Here is a 17,984-nt window from a genome sequence, read left to right as displayed (position 1 = left end):
CGGGGCGGCGGCGCGGGCGGCGGGGAGCGCTTTGCTCAGGCAGCGCGCGGGGCAGCCCAAGGGGCGCGGCCACGGGCGGGGCGGCTGCGAGAGGACCCCGGGTGACGGCGGCGGCGGCGCGACGGGAGCGGCGGTGAGCGGGACCGGGATCGGGATCGGGATCGGGATCAGGGACCGGGGAGAGAGACAGGGACCGGGATCAGGGACCGGGATCAGGGACAGGGACCGGGGTCCGCACAGGAATCGGCACCAGGACCTGCGGCCTCCCCTCAGCCCGCCGGCCCCGGGTTCCGTTGTGGGGCTCTCGGGCCGGGCCGGCGGCCTCTGCCCGGAGCTGTCATCTCGGAGAAGGAGCGGCTGCCGCGCTTTGCTGAGGAGAAAAACTGACTTATCGTGCGGCAGGCACAGAGCTTTTCACGTAAAAGCTCAATTTTATCCTTAGTAGAAAACGGGCAGTGAAATAAACAGGGCCAGGAGACTTCTCCTTTTAAAAAGTGATCAGCTCAGGATTGGGCAGCTCGGCGGGCCTGCAGTCTCCTGTCGTGTCTCCCAGGGTGACTCAGAGGAGGAGGATAAGCGTAGCTTTGTCCACTCGGGGCAGAGCTGGGGATCAGGCCCTCGTGGGAGCCTTTATCGCGTGGTGATCCCATCCGATGTTACTTTTCCCGGCGCCGTACCTCTCAGTCTCGGCGCTGGGGACGACTCCCGTGGTCAGGGCGAGAGGGACTCCGAAGGTGTTCCGCATCTCTGCAGCCTCAGCACTCGGCTCCTCACGTCCAGACATCACTCCAGTCTCCCAGCTCTTATTTGGCTCGTTGTTTTTGGGGTTTTCTCAGTACGTTTGGAGCCGTAGTCCCCCACAACATGCTGGTCCTGGAGTCACTTTGCATAACCCCCCCACCCAGGTCTCTTCTCCTCACTGTTCGGGAAGGTCCCCACCCGTTACTGTCTCAGAGAAGGGGCATTACCTTGCCTCAGCCAGGGCTTTTACTAATACAAAAACAACCATTAACAACAACGACCCGTAATTACCATAACACAGGCAGCAGCCCAGCAGTAGTGGTAACCTTTTTCTCACAGAAAAAAATCAACTGAATTTTTGTTCATAACAGGAAGGGAGCACACAAACCTTAGCAGAAATATATCTGACAGTTGATTTCCTTCCTGTTGCGGTGTGTTGTAATGTCCTGTTTTAGACTTCCAGGTCACCTCCCAGGTGTGCCTATACCTCTCTCCCTTCCCCCTCGCCCCCTTGCTGAGTGAGTCCTGTCAATCAGGCTTAACATTCCAGGAAGGTCGTCGTGTCAAGTTCAAAAGATGCCCCTATGCCCAGAGGTCATTGGCCTGTCTGGGTGTCATCCTCCCCTGAGACCCTGCCCCTCCCACCTGGTTGGTGGCTCACCTGCCCCTTCCCTTCCCCTCCCCCGGGAGCTTTAAAAGGTAATCAGACCATGTGCTCGCGGTTCTGTTGGAGCTGTTGCCTACATTCAGACCTCTGTAACCATGGAATAAAGCTCTGGATATAACCCTCTGGCAGAATCCGTCTCCTTTTCCTCCTCACCATCGCCTGAAGCCTTCCCTCCTGAGATAAAGTTCCTACCAAGCCTGGACTTGTTTCAGTGCCCAGCTGCAATCTCCAGCAAGCTAAAGGTGTTTCTGGGGTGATACACCACAGTTGCTGCCTTTGGCCTAGCAGCAAGGGTCAGACTGGCCCAGGCACAATCTACCTGGTAATATTGGGATTCTTATTCTAATCCCTTCCGTTTCCCCAGTGGTTCCGAGGGAGTGCTGGCAGTTCCCCTCGTCGTTGGCCCTCTCGCTGCCGAGGCAATGCCCAAAGTGAAGAGGAGCAGGAAGCCTCCCCCGGATGGCTGGGAGCTGATCGAGCCCACGCTGGACGAGCTGGACCAGAAGATGAGAGAAGGTGAGTGGGTGTTCTCAGGGATGGGACCCCAAAACAGGCTCACAAGAGCTGCTTCATGAATACAGGGGAACCTTTTCTGTGTCTGTGCCTCCAGTGGTGCTGCAGGTTGATCCTGGGCCATGCTGGTCCCTAACTTTAAGGTTATGGAGCACAGAGGTTTGGTTACAGCTGGTTGGGGGATGAAGCTCATGGGTGTGTGGTAGCTCCTGTAAGGTGAAGTCACTTCTGATCCCAGTGTGGGTCATGTCATCCCATTACCACTGGTTTTATATCCTAAAGGAGCTCTTCCAGGTCAGGTCTCTCTCATTTGAGTCTCCTCCCATTAATCTCAGTTTTATCCCTGCCATGTAATAAAGTTATGAGCATTCTTGGAACAGTTCACTGCAGAGTGAGTGAGGGAAGCACTTGGTCACCTGGTGTTTGTGTTCCCTCCCAGCTGAGACGGAGCCACACGAAGGGAAGAGGAAAGTGGAGTCTCTCTGGCCCATCTTCAGGATCCACCACCAGAAAACACGTTACATCTTTGATCTCTTCTACAAGAGGAAAGCAATCAGCAGAGGTGAGGAGGGCAGGGCCAAACTGGAGTGAGTGAGGTGTTCACCTGTGGATGCCACTGAACTGGCAGCTGGTGGGAGCAGGTTTCTGGGGAAGGAGGGTGGAGGGAAGGCTTGGCAGCTGCCCAGCTCTACCTGCTGGTTACTACAGCTGGTATCTCCTGATAACTTGTGACTGTCTGCTCCCCCCAGAGCTCTATGAGTACTGCATCAAGGAGGGCTACGCTGACAAAAACCTGATAGCCAAGTGGAAGAAGCAGGGCTATGAGAATCTCTGCTGCCTGCGCTGCATCCAGACTCGGGACACCAACTTTGGCACCAACTGCATCTGCAGGGTCCCCAAAAGCAAGCTGGAAGTGGTGAGTCTCCAGCTTGTTCCTCTGCCCTGCTGTAGTTCTGACTTCTCCCGGCCCAGGGACAGCAGAGTAGTGCTGTAATTCCTGGTCATTTCCTCTGCCTTTGCTGCTAGAATTGGTGTCCAGCTGGTGCTGAAGTTACTGTCAGCTTTGGCATTCATTTAAGGTTGTTAAAAGTATGGGAAATAACACCAGACTGTGGAAACCCTTCCCACCCAGAGCCATTCCCTGCCTGGGGGTCTGAGCCTGCTGCTCTGGCTGTGCTTGGCTCTAACACCCTCCTCATGTTTGTTTTTCAGGGCAGAATCATTGAGTGCACTCACTGTGGATGCAGAGGCTGCTCTGGATGAAGCCTTCTGCCATCAAACTTGTATTTTGAACTCTGAGGGACACCCTCCTCCTTCTCCTCAATGGACTATGAGTGCAATTACAGCCATTTTCTGTGATGGGCTATTTCTGTATTAAATTAAAGCATCAGCATGATCACCTGGATTGTGCATAAATGGGGGGGTGCTTTGGAGTAGGGTTTTGTGTAGCCTTTTATTTTAAAATAAAGCTTGCCTTCCTGAGAGAGTGCTGTGATCTTCTGGTGAAATATTCCTGTGCCCCTCTTCTCCTGTTGGATGTGTTTTGGGTGCTTGAAGGTTGCTCTGTACAGCGAGCTGCTCTGGGTTTTTTCTCAACTGAGTCAATTTAAAAGGCTGTGTGGAAAGGAATTACAGTTCCCAAATGTCCAGTCTGGGTTCTTCCCTGACCATGTGCAGATGGAAGCTGCATTTCAGTGGAATTCTCTGCTGAGGTCTGTAACCTGGAATTAATGCACAGATCCCTTCAGGAATGCCAGCAGTCTAGAGATTTAGAAGTCACATGTGAAGTGACAGACACAGACAAAACCAGCACTGAGCTAAGCCCCTGTTAACTCTGATTTTGCTTCTTCCTTGTTTTGCACGGAATTTGCTAAACTACAGCCCATCTAATCCTCAGCAGTTGAAGGAAATTCACTGAAAATGTATTTGCTCCTCCTTAAAACAAAAGGAAATATTTTATTATTTCACTATTGCAAGAGCTGGGGGTTGGGGATACACAAAGCAGCTTTACTACAAGCCAGTTCAAAGAAGCAAGTCATGCATCTTCCTTGTGCTGGAAGAACTTGAAACTTCAGCATCCTGCTCCCTTTTCCTGCAGAGCCTCTGCCTCGCTGTCCTGCCCCCCAGGCTTTGCTGTCCTGTACTTGGCCCAGGGGTGGGGGGTCTCCTCTCCAGCCATCACCTTTAACCAGCGGTAGTAGTAGCCACGGAAACCATCAATCTTCTCCAGGTATGGGTTTTTGTGCTTGTACTGCAAAGAGAAACCCACCAGAACAAGTTTCTGTTAGATGAGAGCTCACTTCAGCACCAGCCTGCAGGAGCTACAAGATCCTACAAAGAAACAGTGATCAAGTAATCATCAATCAGACCAGGCAAACCCAGAGGACACTCAGGCAGACATTAAACCATCATATTTATGCCCTCACAGCCTGCCAGTCATGGCTCCTTACCCTGTCAAATTTGGGAGGGTACCGTGCTGCAAACTCCAGCTGCCGGATGATGACTTCATTGGGAGGCACCTGCCTGTTCCTCATGTCCCGCAGGATCTCCGTGAGGTAACTGTAATCCAGCTGCCTCACAGCTGCAGCTATCAGGCTGCTGTAGATGTGCTTGTTGGGGGTTATTCCAGACCTCTGGAAAGAGCAAATGCTATGGGTAAACAAGTTACCTTCTGACTAGTGCAGGAAGGAAAAGGCAGAGAGGCACTTTTTACTTTTTACAGCTCTCATCACAGGACCTGTGAAGCAGCTTGAGCAGTGCCAGCACAAGCTAAGACAGACCACTTGAGCTCCAGCTACTCTGGAGCTGCATGTTTTTGTGAAGAGAACAAAACCACTCATCACAAAAACCTCATCAGGTCTTTAAAAAGCATTAACACTTCACTTTGCCTCTTCCTGCAGCCCAGACCCCAAGCAGCAGAGCAGTTTTCTTTGATTACCTTCAAATCCGAGAGCAGCTGCAGTCCATCCTGCTGGTTGTGGCAGGCAATTGCCAGGTTACAAAATGTGTGGAGGTTAGGTGACAGTCCCCTCTTCACCAGAGCTGGCAGCATGCTCTGCAAGATACAAGTGTTGGCATCACTTCCCAAAAATTCTTACTGTAGCTTTCCAGACAGGGGGCTGGACATGCTAGAACAGAATCCATAAATACTCAGAAATTAACCCAAGCACCACCTTGTGGGAAATGGTGTGAGATCCCAGTTTCTACTGTGGACAGAGAAATGGGTCTCAGCAAAAGAGAAGCCTGAGACATCAGGTGGTGATGAGGCTGGTTCTGAGGTTTTTCTCTCACCTTTGCTCCCTCCAGGTCTCCCAGTTTACTTCTCTTCCTCATTAAAGTATTAAAGAAGGTCACATCTACTTTTACTTTATGATCATCCAGCAATGCCAGCAGAGAGGACTCTGAGGGGCTTTGGGGTTCCACCAGCTCCGCCAGTAATGTGAATGTTTTAATGTTGGGCTCTGCATTGTCCTCTTTCATTTTGTTCAAGAATCCCTCCACATCCCCCATCAGAGCCAGTCTGTGGGATGGTGTGGCCACTGTCCCCAGGGAAACCACGGCTGTGTCAGCCACCCTGGAATCCAACAAGTTGGGCAGGTTGCACAAAGGCAGCTTCTGGATTGGGTGTGGCTGTTCCTGTTCCATCTCACTCTGGGCTCTCCTCATCAAGGCTCCAGCCCTGCTGTGAGTGACTCTGGGGCTGTCAGGAGCAGCTGGTTCTGCTTCAGCCCCAGCCACATCTTTATTTCGTGGCTGGATCCGTTCCTCGGGCTGCACTGAACTCTCCTGAAACAATTGCTTTTCCATAGCTTCCACATCCAGCTGGACAGGAGCACTCTCTGATCCCTTCTTCCTCTGATTTTTCACCTTTTCCTTCCTGCCAGGTGGCAGCTTTAGCTGAGGTGGGTTCTCAGGGGGGCTGAGCAGGAGCCTGGAGGCCACAGCGGGATTGCCGATCCCGCAGTCTCTGGCTGCACGCAGCATCAGGTTGTAGGTGTGGCTGTCAGCCCTGATTCCCAGCTTGTTCATCTGCTGCCAAACCTGAACAGGGGAAGATGGATATTAAATAACAGGAGCATCTCTAGCAGCCTGTAAGCACATCTGTTAATGGGATCTGTGTGAGAAGGAGTGAATGTACAGCATGTACAGAATGTACAATGTATGACATGTCCTGAGCAAAGTCTGGTTTGCAGAACTCGTGCTAGGAGGAGCTGAACTCCTCCCATTCCACCACCCCACTGCTATTTCCAAGTGTTCAGGTGATGAATTAAACACAGCAGCACTTTCCCTCCCCTCAGAACACAAGACAAACCTGCAAGGCAAATCTGAAGCCATTTTCGGTGTCTTTTATGCAGCTCATGAGGAGGAAGCTGAAGGTCTCAGCTGTGAGGACATGGCCCTTCTGCACAATTTCCTGAAAAGAGCAGAGAGAGCATTAAGCTTCCCAGTTACCCTGTGTGGTGAAGTCAAAAACCACCTTCGTCTTCTGGGGATAGGTGTAACAAGTTTTGGACACACCCAGCCAGTTTTAAAGCCAAAACTGCCTGCTCTTAGGTAATTAAGTTTAGACTTTGGTACCAATACCAATTGTATTTGGTACATACAATTTCACTGTATGACAATAAGGATCAATTAAACAGAAACACATGATCTGTAATTATCTCTGCTGGAAATGAAAACAAAACCTGATGCAACGTGCCAACTTCCAGGAGCTTTAACCACAGCACAGAATAGGTTTAATAGGAGAAAAGTAACCAGTTTACCTTGAGTACATCCAAGCACATCCTGAGGTCTGAGCAGAGGGCACAGACCTTCAGCAGGGCGTGGTAGGTGATGAGGTTCAGCTCCTGGTTTTTGCTCTGCAGCTGCTGCCGCAGTTTCAGGGCACTCTGCAGCCCCGAGTCCTTCCAGGGGGACTCAGCACAGGCATTGAACAGGGCTGTGTAAGTGGCCTCTGTGGGGATCAACCCTCGTTTTTTCATCTGAAGGAAGAGAAGAAGGACTTGAACTGGCTTTTTTACAAAAGGACAGCTTGAATTTTTAAGCTTTTTTTTTAAGAAGGTGCCAACACTAACACAGAGGCGTTTTGGAGACAAATAAACATGACTGAATGCTTGAAATACTTCTAGCTTAGAAAATACTTTGAGAGAGAAGTTAAACCTACATCATTGTAGAGCCTGAATGCCTTCTTCACATATCCAACCCTGCCACAGCCACCAATGAGAACAGTGTAATTGCCTTCTTCTGGCTGGACACGCTCCTCCTTCAGCATCTGCACCTCAAACAGCTCCAGAGCCTCTGCCAGCTACAAGGATGAGAAAAATCCATCAACAGGCAGCAAGAGAATCAACTACAATGGGTATTAATAAATGCACCTGTGGGCAGATTGTAGTGCAAGTCCTACAAAGTGTGGGGTTCCTCACAATAAGGCTGGAGAGGGTCTTTGGACCAGGGCATGTGGTAACAGGACAGGGGATGGTTTTAAGCTGACAGAGGAGAGACTTAGGTTAGATATTGGGAAGAAATCCTTTACTGTGAGGGAAGTGAGGCATTGGTTGCCCAGGTTGTTGTGGCTGCCCCTGGATCCCTGGAAGTGTCCAAGGCCAAGCTGGACATGGTTTGGAGCACCCTGGGATAGTGGAAGGTGTCCCTGCCCATGGCAAGGGGTGGAACTGGATGTCTTTAAGGTCTCTTCCAACCCAAACTGTTTTATTATGATTCTACAGGAAATTCTTATCTTAATTCTTTCAGTAAAGATACCAAGTGATACACAGCAAGTCAGAGCTGCATCTTTCATCAGTGCTATTAAAAACAAGAGAAGAGCTGGGCTCAAACCTTGTCCTCTTTGATGAGAGCCTTGCACCGTAGGAAGTACCAGTATGGAGTATTCTTAGGGCCACGTCGAGGTTTTCTTTCTGGTTCTTCTTCTCCTTCTTCTCGAAGCTTTAAATCCCGAAAGCACGCTGTGGTTTTGTGGTAATATTTCCTAGAGGAAAATTTATCAGACAGCGTCCCAAACTCCACACCTTCATCATCAACATCATCATCGTCATCCTTCTGCTCCTCGGCAGCTCCAGCGAAGCTTCTAGCACTGATGTCTTTCGGGTCGCTGCCGGGCAGTCTGGAGGAGGCCTGGGAGGAGCTGCACGTTCTCCAGACCGGCAGCAGGCCCTGGCCTGGGGGCCGGGACAGGAGCGGCGCCTGCCCGGGTCCCATCCCGGGGGCTGCGCACTGCGCCCGCAGCCCAGCGGGGGAGGCGTAGCGGCACCAGCGGGGGACGAGGAGGCGCAGGGAGCCCATGATGTGCCGCTGTCCCGGAAGCGAGAGGGTGCGGAGCGGAAACAGAACCGGGACCGGCACCGGGAGCGGGATCAAACCCGGAGCCGGCCCTGCCCTCACACGGTCCCTCCTCACCCCGCCCCTGGCCCACGGCGCCTGCGCGCACGGAAGGGGCGTGTCCCAGCTGGTCTCTGATTGGCCGGAGCGCGCGCGCTGCCCGCCGGGCTGGGGCGCCCCGAGCGCTGATTGGCCGGAGCGCGCGCGCTGCCCGCCGGGCGGCCGTGCCCGCCGTGGGTCCCGTCATTCCGCGGGCGGGCGGCGCGGGGCGGCCACGGGGCTGCCGCCGCCGCCTCCCCTCACTGCAGGCGCTGCCGGCGCGGAGTGGAGCGGGGCGGGCCGGGCCCGCCCGGGCCCGCCCGCCCGCCGCCTCCAACACCGCCACCATTCCGCCCCTACCTTCCCGTTGCCGGCGGCCCCCAGCTGCCACCATGCAAGAGCTCATCGCCAGCGTGGATCACATCACGTTCGACCTGGAGCTGGCCGTGGAGCAGCAGCTGGGGGCACAGCCGCTCCCCTTCCCTGGCATGGACAGTGCGTGTGGGCTCTCTGCTCCGCGGGGGGCTCGGGCCGGGCCGTGGGGCCGAGCAGGGTGGGCAGGGCTGGGCTGGGGTGCCTGGGAGGTTTGCAGGGATCTGAGCGTCTTCCTCGGGTCCTACCCGTAGATCTACTCAACTTCTGCTTTCCCCGTGAAGTTTCTGTCATAACCCAGATGTTTGTCTTTTCTACTTGGTGAAATTCGTAGTTACTGCTAGCCAGGCTGGAAAAGTAAAGTTGAGATGTTACTGTAAATAAACATCACTCTCCTGCACAGTACTTTATATTTCCTTTTTCATTCCCTTTTGGTAGATGAAGCATTTCGATGGGGAGAGTCATCTGCTTTAGGTTTATCCATGGCTGACTCTCTAAATCTTTCCTTCAGTCTGACACAAACTCAGGAGACTCAGAGTTTGCTGAATTTTTCTGGCAGGGCTACTAAACTTGTGTTTAACTCCCTTGAATGTTCCTTTTTGTCAGGATCTGCTAGGGATAACATGCCAATATTGTTTCAGACACTTCTGGTAAAGAAATATAAAACTTCTAATGCCATGACTATAAATACAGGGTTCAGGAGTTGGACTGTGATGATCCCTCTGGGTCCCATCCGACTCAGGATATTCTGTGATAGGACTGACTTAACAGCAGGAGAAAACCCAGTCAAGAACTTAAACAGCTGAAAAGCAAAACAAGCACCTCCAAATCTGCAAACTCCCCTTGCTGTCCCTCAAGAAGAAAACACATATTTTTGGGTGCCAGGCTTTCACAAGAAACTCCTGCAGGAAAGCAAATTCCTCAAACCAAAATGCTGCTTTTCTCTTGATGTTGGAGATCAGATTTTCTTTCTAGGGCAGGAAATGTTTTAAAGGTTGCCATGAAGCTTTGATAAAATAAATGATGTTTCCTTGTTCTCTCCACAGAATCGGGCGCAGCTGTCTGTGAGTTTTTTTTAAAGGCGGCATGTGGAAAAGGCAAGTGGTGTGGAATATTGGAAAAGGCAATTATTCTCACAGGATGGGGGGTGAAAACAGATTTTCCAGCACTGGTTATAGTGCTCTTGTTTTGTAAAGCTGGGGGGAAAACCTAGATAGAGGAGGAAACTGAAGGATGTTGGAATGTCTGCAGCAATTGGGAATAAATAAACAACGCTATTGTTAAAGGAAGGTTTGAACTCACCATAAACTGATTTTGCAGTGGATCTCCTCTTAGTTGCTGTGGTTTGTAGTGTCCAGGATTAAGAGCTGGAGACTTTGTTGTGAAACTCCTTAGAGGATATCACAAATCTGTTTTAAAACTCCCTGTTTGCTGTTATCACTTAAGCCTGAAATCCTAGGTGATGTTTTCTGAAACCCCTCTTGCAGAGAGATTGCTGTTGCCCTGTGTGACACACTTTAATTGCTCTTTTTTCCCTTCTCCCACCCTTCCACAGGAGGCATGTGCCCATTCAGACACATCAGTGGGGAAAAGACAGTTGTTTGTAAACACTGGCTACGAGGACTGTGCAAAAAGGGAGACCAGTGCGAGTTCCTGCACGAGTATGACATGACCAAGATGCCTGAGTGTTACTTCTACTCCAAATTTGGTAAGCAGCTCCTGCAGGTGTGGGAGTCTGAAGAAGATCCTCCTCCTCATGGCATTACATTCTTCTGTGGTTTATGTTAGGCTGACATTTTCCCAGATCTGCTTCACCTTATTATCCACGTAAATTTGTGATGTATTGTAGGTGTCTTCACTTGACTGCTTGTCCCTTGCAGGAAGAGGGGGGAACTGCTCTTTTTACTGTTTTTTTTTGCCTTAATTCTCTTTTTTGGGGTATGAGATGAGTAGGCTGAGCAGCTGGTCTTTGCATGACTGTGATTTTGGGGAGCTGATGAGCAGCAGAGGGCATAGGTGTGCAAAACTTTTGTGCACTTGCTTTCCAGCTCTGGAGATCTGGACATAATGGGGCAACTTGGTGCCAGAAACTTACAGTCTTGTAGGTTTCCTTGGAGTGAGGTTAGTGTGCAGTTTGTAGTTTCTCCACACTTCTGGTACACTAAGTGTTTGGGTTTTGTTACCATGACTGCTCTTTCAAATTTAGTTCCCCCATTGTTTTTAAAAACATAAATCATCCAGTCTGGTAGAGCTTTGCTGACCAGGGGTGAGTCCTTGGAGCTCTTCATGGAGGTTAAGGCAGGCAGTGAGAGTGTTGTGCCTGAAGTTACAAAAGTTGGTAACAGCTCTGTGGGAGCTACGTGATCCAGGTAATGTTTTGAGAATCATTTTGATCTCAGACCTGCACAATTGACTGAGAAGTGTGTTTGCCTTTGGTACAGGGGAATGCAGTAACAAGGAATGTCCATTCTTGCACATTGACCCGGAGTCGAAGATCAAAGACTGTCCCTGGTATGACAGAGGCTTCTGCAAACACGGTATGTGCCTGCCACAGCTCCTGTGCCTGCAGATCAAGGGGGGGTGTTGCTGTTCCATCTTGGCATGATCTGCTGGGATGTGGATGTATGGAATGGGAACTGCTGAGCTTTGTGCTGTTGCAGGTCCCCTGTGCAGACATCGGCACACTCGGAGAGTCATTTGTGTGAATTACCTGGTAGGATTCTGTCCAGAGGGCCCTGCCTGTAAATTCATGCAGTGAGTATGCTCCAGGCCTGCCCTGCAGCCTTGTGTTACCCTTGTGGTCTGGTTCATGTCAAACAAGGGTGCTCCCGTGCTTCCCAATGGTTTGGAGATTTGCCAGTGTTTAGTTGGGCCAAATTTTTACTGATTTGAGGATTGAAAAATATTTAAAAAAGCATGTAGTGACAGGACAAGGAGGAATGGTTTCAAACTGAAAGTGAGTAGGTTTAGATTAGGAATTAGAAAAAAACTCTTGCCTGTGAGGGTGGGGAGGCCCTGGCACAGAGAAGCTGTGGCTGCCCCATCCCTGAAAGTGTCCAAGGTCAGGTTAGATGGAGCTGGAGCAACCTGGGATAGTTCAAAGTGTTCCTGCCTGTGGCAGGGGGTTTGGAACTGAATGAGCTGTGAATCCCTTCCAATCCAAACCAATCTGTGGTATGGGGCAGGGCCTCTCCAGGGAGGTCCCAGTGAGACTGGCATGGTGATTAGGTGCCATCAGTGCAGTGGAATCACATGGATTTATATTCCAGAAGGCAGAGGGATATGCAACACATATGTAAAGAGAAGTGGGGAGGGGGAGGTCTGTTTCCTGTGAACCAGATTTAACTGGCTGAATGTTTTGTTGTTTGGAGTTACTTGACTGAGCTGATGATAAAATGTTGGCATATGATTTGAGAATCAATGTTCTTGTTTCCATCTAAACCAGCCCTCGGTTTGAACTGCCAATGGGAACCACAGAGCAACCACCACTGCCTCAGCCAACACAAACACAGCAAAAGGTACCCAGATTCCCTGCCTCCCCACACAGCCACCCTCAAAGCTCTCCCACGGTGCTTTAAATTAGATTAGGTTGTCAAGTGGTCAAAATTGGGCACCCAGGCTCTGGGGTTTGGAAGGGAGAATTAAACAGTGAGCAACCCTGAGTGCCATTGTAGTGATGAAACCCCACAATTGTTCCAACTTCACATGGAGATCATGTCACAGAACACTCCCACGCCACACAGAAACACATCAGATGTGGTTGTGCAGCAGTCTGCCAGGTTTTGTAATCAGGGTGACATCCCTCCGTGATGGCAATGATATTTTAGCAGCCTGAACCTACTCTCCAAATCTGCTTTCCAGAGAAAAACAGTATCACTGGGCTTTGTAAGGCTCAGTGCTTGATTTCTGCTTTCTGCTGCTCCAGCTGGCAGAGCACCCACACACAGATTTGGAGGAAAATTGATCATTTGACATATGGGGTGCTCTTTTCCCTTCTTAACAAAACAAAAACCACAAAGATCTTTATCCTTGATGCACTTAACGAGTCAGAACTCTTCTCCTACCCAACAGAGGACACCCCAAGTCATTGGAGTCATGCAATCTCAAAATAACAACAGTGGGAACAGAGGACCCCGGCCGTTGGAGCAGGTCACCTGCTACAAGGTAATGCAAAGGGGAGGGCTCAGGAGGGAAGGCAAAAAAGCTTTTTCACAGTGTAAAAAGGTCCCTGAATTCTGAGCTTTGCTCAGTAGACACTGTGTGGTGCCTGGGTACAGCTGTGGGAATTGGCCTCGAGTTCTGAGGTCGCTGCCTTGCTGTGACAATGACAAATTCTGTAGGACTTTGCTGTCTGCTAATAAACAGGAAAACCCTGCCCCAAAGACTGGAAGGAGACTGCCAAGCTGCACATTTCAAAATAAGAGTTAATAGAAATTTTTTGTCTCATAAGCTGGCTTGCTTACACTGGTGGGTGTAGATTTTCTTCTCCTGGAAGGTCATTGAAAGTAGCAAGTTAAGTTTGCAAAGCCTGCTCAGTGTTTGAGCTGTAAATGCACCCTGTGGAGTCAAAGCAAGGAATGAGTTGTTCACCTTGGTTGCTCATTGAGGAGCACCAGAAAAATTTGGACACAAGTTTCCATCTCCTTATTTTTCCACAAAAGCCACAGTCACTAGAAAAGGACAAAGAATCTTCCTGTCCCTTTTGCCCTGACAGTTACAACATTTTACATGTCACCTCTGAGCCTTAGGTGCATGTTTGGGTGAAAGTCACTGTGATTGGAGAGGGATGTTAAATAGCTGAATCCATTTCACTGAAAACGTTTAATAGCTGCCTCTTTAATCTGCAAGTAAATTACAGATCTGGAGAAGGCTGTTGCACCAGGCACTGGCATTTCTGTGTTTGAGTAGCTTCAAGATTCAAAAATCACGAATCTGTGACTTTCTCAAGTTCAGAGGTGCTTTTCTTTGTTTATTCATGAAGATCGGGAGAGTTCCCATGGATATGGTGCATATCACATGGAGTAGTCTTAGAATAACATGGCATCAGGTTACTTCAAGCATAGAAGCAGTTTTTACTCCTGCTAGCAGCCCATAAATCCTGTCCCTCCTGACACCCTGTTTCACTGCACCTGCTAAATGCTGCATCTTCCACGTGTGGAAAAGCTTCCAAATGGGAGCACTTGCTGGGTGCTTTAATAAAGGCAGCTAAGAGGAAAGAGCTGTGTCTCTGCAATAATTCCTGTCTCTTTCTCTTCCAGTGTGGTGAAAAAGGTCATTATGCCAACAGATGCACCAAAGGACACCTGGCCTTTCTCAGTGGACAGTGAAGGAGCAGCAGGAAGGTGCAAGGGAGCTGTTACCACTGAGGAAAGGTTTCTGCCTAGCACAATGTCTGGAGCTGTTAATCAGGTTGTTTTTTTAATGCCATTACTGAAAGAACTGGTCAGAGGCTGGCGGCTGCTAAGCAACATTTTTGTAATTGTTCCCAACTTTTTTTAAGTTTTAACCTTTTTAAAATCAATTTTGGCCTCCGCCTGTGTTCATTGAGCCCTTATGAAAGGTAGATCTAAAAGCCAGTAGATAAACCAAGCCCTTACTGGTGCAGCACTCCACATAAACACATCTTAGGCCAGTGTTTCTTTAAAATATTTTCCTTCTGCCACTTCTCTTTGGAGAATCTGCAGCGTTTCAGCCCTCCCTGTGGAAGCAGGAAGACTGACTGGGAAGACTTAACACTTGCAATGCCTTCTCCTCAGTGAGGAAGCAGGGATTCTGCTGTCATGTAGCTCTTCAAAAGCCAAGTCCTGTTTCCAGGTCAGCCTGGTGAGCTTGTCCTGGTGGCTGACAAACCCTCACCTACATCAGGCAGTAAAACCTGTGTCCACTCACTTTGTTTCTGTGCTTCTTGCTGTGCTGAAGGTTAGAAATCAATCTTCTGGGAGAGAACTGATCAAGGGGAGAATAAATTGGCATCTCTCTGGTTAGCCAGACAATAAGGAACAATGACTATAGGAAAGCTGCAGCTGTGCTCAGTTTCCACTTGCAGAAAGGAGGGACAAGAGCACAGCTTGGAGTAGGAATAGAAGAGCCTTGTCTCAACCCCCATCAAACAGCTCACTCTGAGCAGGTATTCCCACACTAGAAAGCAGAAGTGGAGCTGTTTATTCTTATGGGACACAGCTTTTAAAGTGTTGGTAGAGATCCCTTCTGAAAGCATTTTTTTTTTTTTTTTCATCACAAACCCCATTTATTTTGAGATGACTATTTCAAAAGGGCCAATGACAAAATGTGAATTAAAAGAAAAAAAAATACCCACAATGTGAGCCTTATTGATTCTACCCCATCTCTTCATTTGCTGCCTGCCTTTATACTTTGTTTTTATGAAATGTACTGATGGCAAAAGCTGGCTGTGAATTTATTTTTCTTGAAAAACAAGGTAAATGTGGCTGGATTAAGAGAAGTGACCAGAGCCTGTGTTGGTGTCAATGACTGCAGTTATTTCATTGTGGAAGTTTGAAGTCTGAAGTCACAGACCATCAGACACTTTGATAACACTCTGTGCCCCCCTGAGACTGAGCTGTGATCTGTTTGTAACTGGGTATGTGGAAAGGGAGCTGAAACAAAACACTCCAGTGCCTGATCACCTTCCCCACCCAGTTCAGGAGCTTTTGGGTTTCAGTACCATTTTCCAACACTGAAAGCCTTCCTGTAACCACTGAAGCTCTTGGGAGATTCCTCATGTCCCTCAAGAAGTGGTTTTTACCCTCCCTGCTGTTCAGACAGGTATGGTTCAGGTGGGCAGCAGTGCCCAGCTCCAGGTGCTGGTGTGATTTTGGGGCATGAGGAAGCTCAGAGCTGGGGCCACACCCACAGATGCTCCTTTGAGCTGCATTTAAGAAGGAAAGTTTTCCTTTATTTTGAAGCTTATTCCCACTCAGAATGACCTCCCAGTTTTGGCAGTGAAAGGAGTTCTGATAGAAATTTTGGGTTACCTAAGGGAGTGACAGCAAGAGAGCTGCAGCCCTGTCTGCTCTCAGACAGTGCTGTGCAATGATGGAAAACTGCCCAAAACACCTGCAGCCCCTGGTGACAGCCTGACTGAGAACCAGAAACACCCACAGGGCACACAAAGCTCAGATATTCTTTCAAATCAAAACACATGCTCTCAGCCCCTTGTCCAGCCTGTCCCTAATGGCCAGGAAGAAGCAATCCCATGCTATCACTTTAATCAAACAGGAATCAGTTACCAACAGTTCATGATACAGCCAAAGGAGCAGCTGCTTTCCCTCTGAACTTACCTTGAGGGGTGAAACTCTCAGAAGACAAATTTATTTGCACAGTACAATTAACAATTCAATTAGGAGAATGTCAGCTCAGGAAATGTAAAGTGTATGCACTTTATTATTGGTCACAAGAGTACAGGTTTAGTATCCATAGTTCTGATGTCTTCTGTCAGGGCAGCTGTGCCAGGAGCTGCAGCTTCACCTTCTCAGGGTGTCTCAGTGGTATTTCCTCCTGCGGTCGTGCTCTGCAGCAAAGCACAGCAATTTAATTCTGCTGAACTCTCAAGAAAAAAAAAAAACAACCCACCACACCTGAAATTCCAGGCAAGAAAGCATTCTGAAAAACCCCTGAGCATTTATTTCCTAGGTGCTGTCAGGTCAGACAGACACCAAGGTCTAAACTTTCTCCATTGCCAAGAAAATCGCATTCAAGTTTTCTACAGCTAAAAGAAGTTTGTTTGCCAACAATCTTTCATTTTATTTCGAAAAGCAGCAGCAGGTGATTGTTTTTATCCCCCAGGCAACCTTCCAAGCTGCCCTGCACACACTGAGCCATGGTTTTTACTTACTGATGTGACTGTAGCTCCACATGTAGCTGAGGACAATATACCCAGCCAGCAACATGGAGAGACCCCCGAGGCCCCCCTTCCTCACGTTGATGTATTTGTTGTAGTATCTCTGGTGACCTGTGGAGGAGGAAAAGGTTTCAGAGCAGCCAGATGGGTTGTGTGTTACCCTGTGAGAGAAAGAAGCAGCCTGGGTTCACAAAACTTCAGGAAATTGGTTCTAATGACACATCTGAAGGTCTCAGAAGCAAGTCTGAGAGGAGGCAACCTGTGTATTGGTTGAGCAAGGTGATCCCAAGTTAATAGACCTAAGCCTTAAAAAAAAAAAAAAAAAAGAAAAAAAAAATTCCCAATTTTTTCCTAAATATTATTAGGACTTTCATGAGCTCAAGCTTCTATTGAATTATCTTCCATACAATATATACATGCACACATGTATTATCAAAGGCAGACACATTTGACATTTTGTGTTTAAATCTACCTGAATGACATTTGTATCTGCAGCAAATGACATTGGTCCCAAAGTGATCCATAAGGGCTCTGTCTCCTCTTTCACCATCTTTAGGGATCAATTGCCTTTTAATCCTTTTTTGTTTACTTGTGATGCTGTAAAACCCCAAGATTTCCAGCCAAAGGGTTCAGGACTAAAGGCACCCCATTTCCCCTTTATACAAGAAGGAACACTGAGAACAAACATCTAGCGCATAAAACCCACACGAGAAATAAATTTACAGATGGGAAAACGAGATGTTACAGGAGAAACTGCTCTGGGAAGCAAAATTGGCCATGGAGCAGCCCCTGCGCTGCCAGACACCCTCCCCTCAGGCATCATCCTCTCTGGCAGGCAGGGATTACTGTGCGCTATTATCCCTGGCTCCCTCAGGAGAAAGAATGAAGGTCCCGCACCCTCCGGGCCTCCCCCGCATCCCCCTCACCTCTCCGGATGGCCCCCAAGATGCCGCCGGGGGTGAAGTCCCTCATGGCCAGCCAGCTGCCCAGCTGGCCCAGCTTCACGTCCATCAGCTTGGTGTCCTTGAGGAGAACTGCGGCAGGGAGAGGGAGAGAGCCCGGTCAGCGCGGGGCTGAGGGAGGGAAGGAGGGGAACGCCGCGGTCACCTTGATCCCCCCGCACTCACCCGGCTTCGCCATCTTGGTGTGCCCGGAAGGGACGCGCGCGGGGGCTCATGGGAGGAGGGAAGGGCGGGAACGCGGCGGGCGGGACGGGGCCGGCGCCATGTTGGGTGTGTCCCGCCGCCATGTTGGGTGTGTCACTGTTCCCTCAGGAGGGACCATGGTGGTCCCGGTGCCGCCTTGAGCCCATTCAGCCCGTCCTAGGGACGAGAACGCGGCCGGCGGGCGGGACGGGGCCGCCGCCATGTTGGGTGTGTGTCCCGCCGCCATGTTGGGTGTGTCCCGCCGCCATGTTGGGTGTGTCCCGGCCCCCTCATGAGGGCCCATGGCGGTCCC

The 17,984-nt window shown here is 49.7% G+C and overlaps 4 protein-coding genes across 6 annotated transcripts; 2 read left to right on the top strand and 2 right to left on the bottom strand.

The window, feature by feature from the left end:
* Positions 1 to 39: 39 nt before the first annotated feature.
* Positions 40 to 3,405, top strand: BUD31 (BUD31 homolog). Of its 2 annotated transcripts, none has more exons than XM_059484728.1 (5): positions 40 to 133; positions 1,773 to 1,924; positions 2,361 to 2,483; positions 2,671 to 2,837; positions 3,134 to 3,405. In XM_059484728.1, exons 2-5 carry the CDS (start codon positions 1,831 to 1,833, stop codon positions 3,182 to 3,184), a joined length of 435 nt encoding a protein of 144 aa, XP_059340711.1. In that variant the 5' UTR covers positions 40 to 133; positions 1,773 to 1,830; the 3' UTR covers positions 3,185 to 3,405. The 2 variants fall into 2 exon arrangements, with proteins under 2 accessions (XP_059340711.1, XP_059340712.1); XM_059484729.1 differs by lacking the exon at positions 40 to 133 and adding an exon at positions 1,522 to 1,650.
* A 441-nt stretch (positions 3,406 to 3,846) lies between these two features.
* PTCD1 (pentatricopeptide repeat domain 1) lies at positions 3,847 to 8,318 on the bottom strand. Its single transcript, XM_059484164.1, has 8 exons — positions 7,757 to 8,318; positions 7,086 to 7,226; positions 6,685 to 6,903; positions 6,234 to 6,335; positions 5,213 to 5,962; positions 4,860 to 4,976; positions 4,372 to 4,554; positions 3,847 to 4,172 (listed from the first exon to the last, which is right to left on the bottom strand). Exons 1-8 carry the CDS (start codon positions 8,219 to 8,221, stop codon positions 3,993 to 3,995), a joined length of 2,157 nt encoding a protein of 718 aa, XP_059340147.1. The 5' UTR covers positions 8,222 to 8,318; the 3' UTR covers positions 3,847 to 3,992.
* Positions 8,319 to 8,502: 184 nt separating this feature from the next.
* Positions 8,503 to 15,141, top strand: CPSF4 (cleavage and polyadenylation specific factor 4). Of its 2 annotated transcripts, XM_059484165.1 has the most exons (8): positions 8,503 to 8,791; positions 9,715 to 9,765; positions 10,224 to 10,376; positions 11,110 to 11,205; positions 11,329 to 11,422; positions 12,114 to 12,186; positions 12,740 to 12,832; positions 13,927 to 15,141. In XM_059484165.1, the coding sequence occupies exons 1-8, from the start codon at positions 8,689 to 8,691 to the stop codon at positions 13,993 to 13,995; spliced, it is 732 nt and encodes a 243-aa protein (XP_059340148.1). In that variant the 5' UTR covers positions 8,503 to 8,688; the 3' UTR covers positions 13,996 to 15,141. The 2 variants fall into 2 exon arrangements, with proteins under 2 accessions (XP_059340148.1, XP_059340149.1); XM_059484166.1 differs by lacking the exon at positions 12,114 to 12,186.
* A 910-nt stretch (positions 15,142 to 16,051) lies between these two features.
* ATP5MF (ATP synthase membrane subunit f) lies at positions 16,052 to 17,711 on the bottom strand. Its single transcript, XM_059484167.1, has 4 exons — positions 17,654 to 17,711; positions 17,453 to 17,560; positions 16,521 to 16,637; positions 16,052 to 16,196 (listed from the first exon to the last, which is right to left on the bottom strand). The coding sequence occupies exons 1-4, from the start codon at positions 17,664 to 17,666 to the stop codon at positions 16,168 to 16,170; spliced, it is 267 nt and encodes an 88-aa protein (XP_059340150.1). The 5' UTR covers positions 17,667 to 17,711; the 3' UTR covers positions 16,052 to 16,167.
* Positions 17,712 to 17,984: the final 273 nt, after the last annotated feature.

Source organism: Ammospiza nelsoni, chromosome 17 (assembly GCF_027579445.1).
Source record: "Ammospiza nelsoni isolate bAmmNel1 chromosome 17, bAmmNel1.pri, whole genome shotgun sequence".
Lineage (NCBI taxonomy): Eukaryota > Metazoa > Chordata > Aves > Passeriformes > Passerellidae > Ammospiza > Ammospiza nelsoni.
This window is presented reverse-complemented; position numbering and strand designations above follow the sequence as displayed.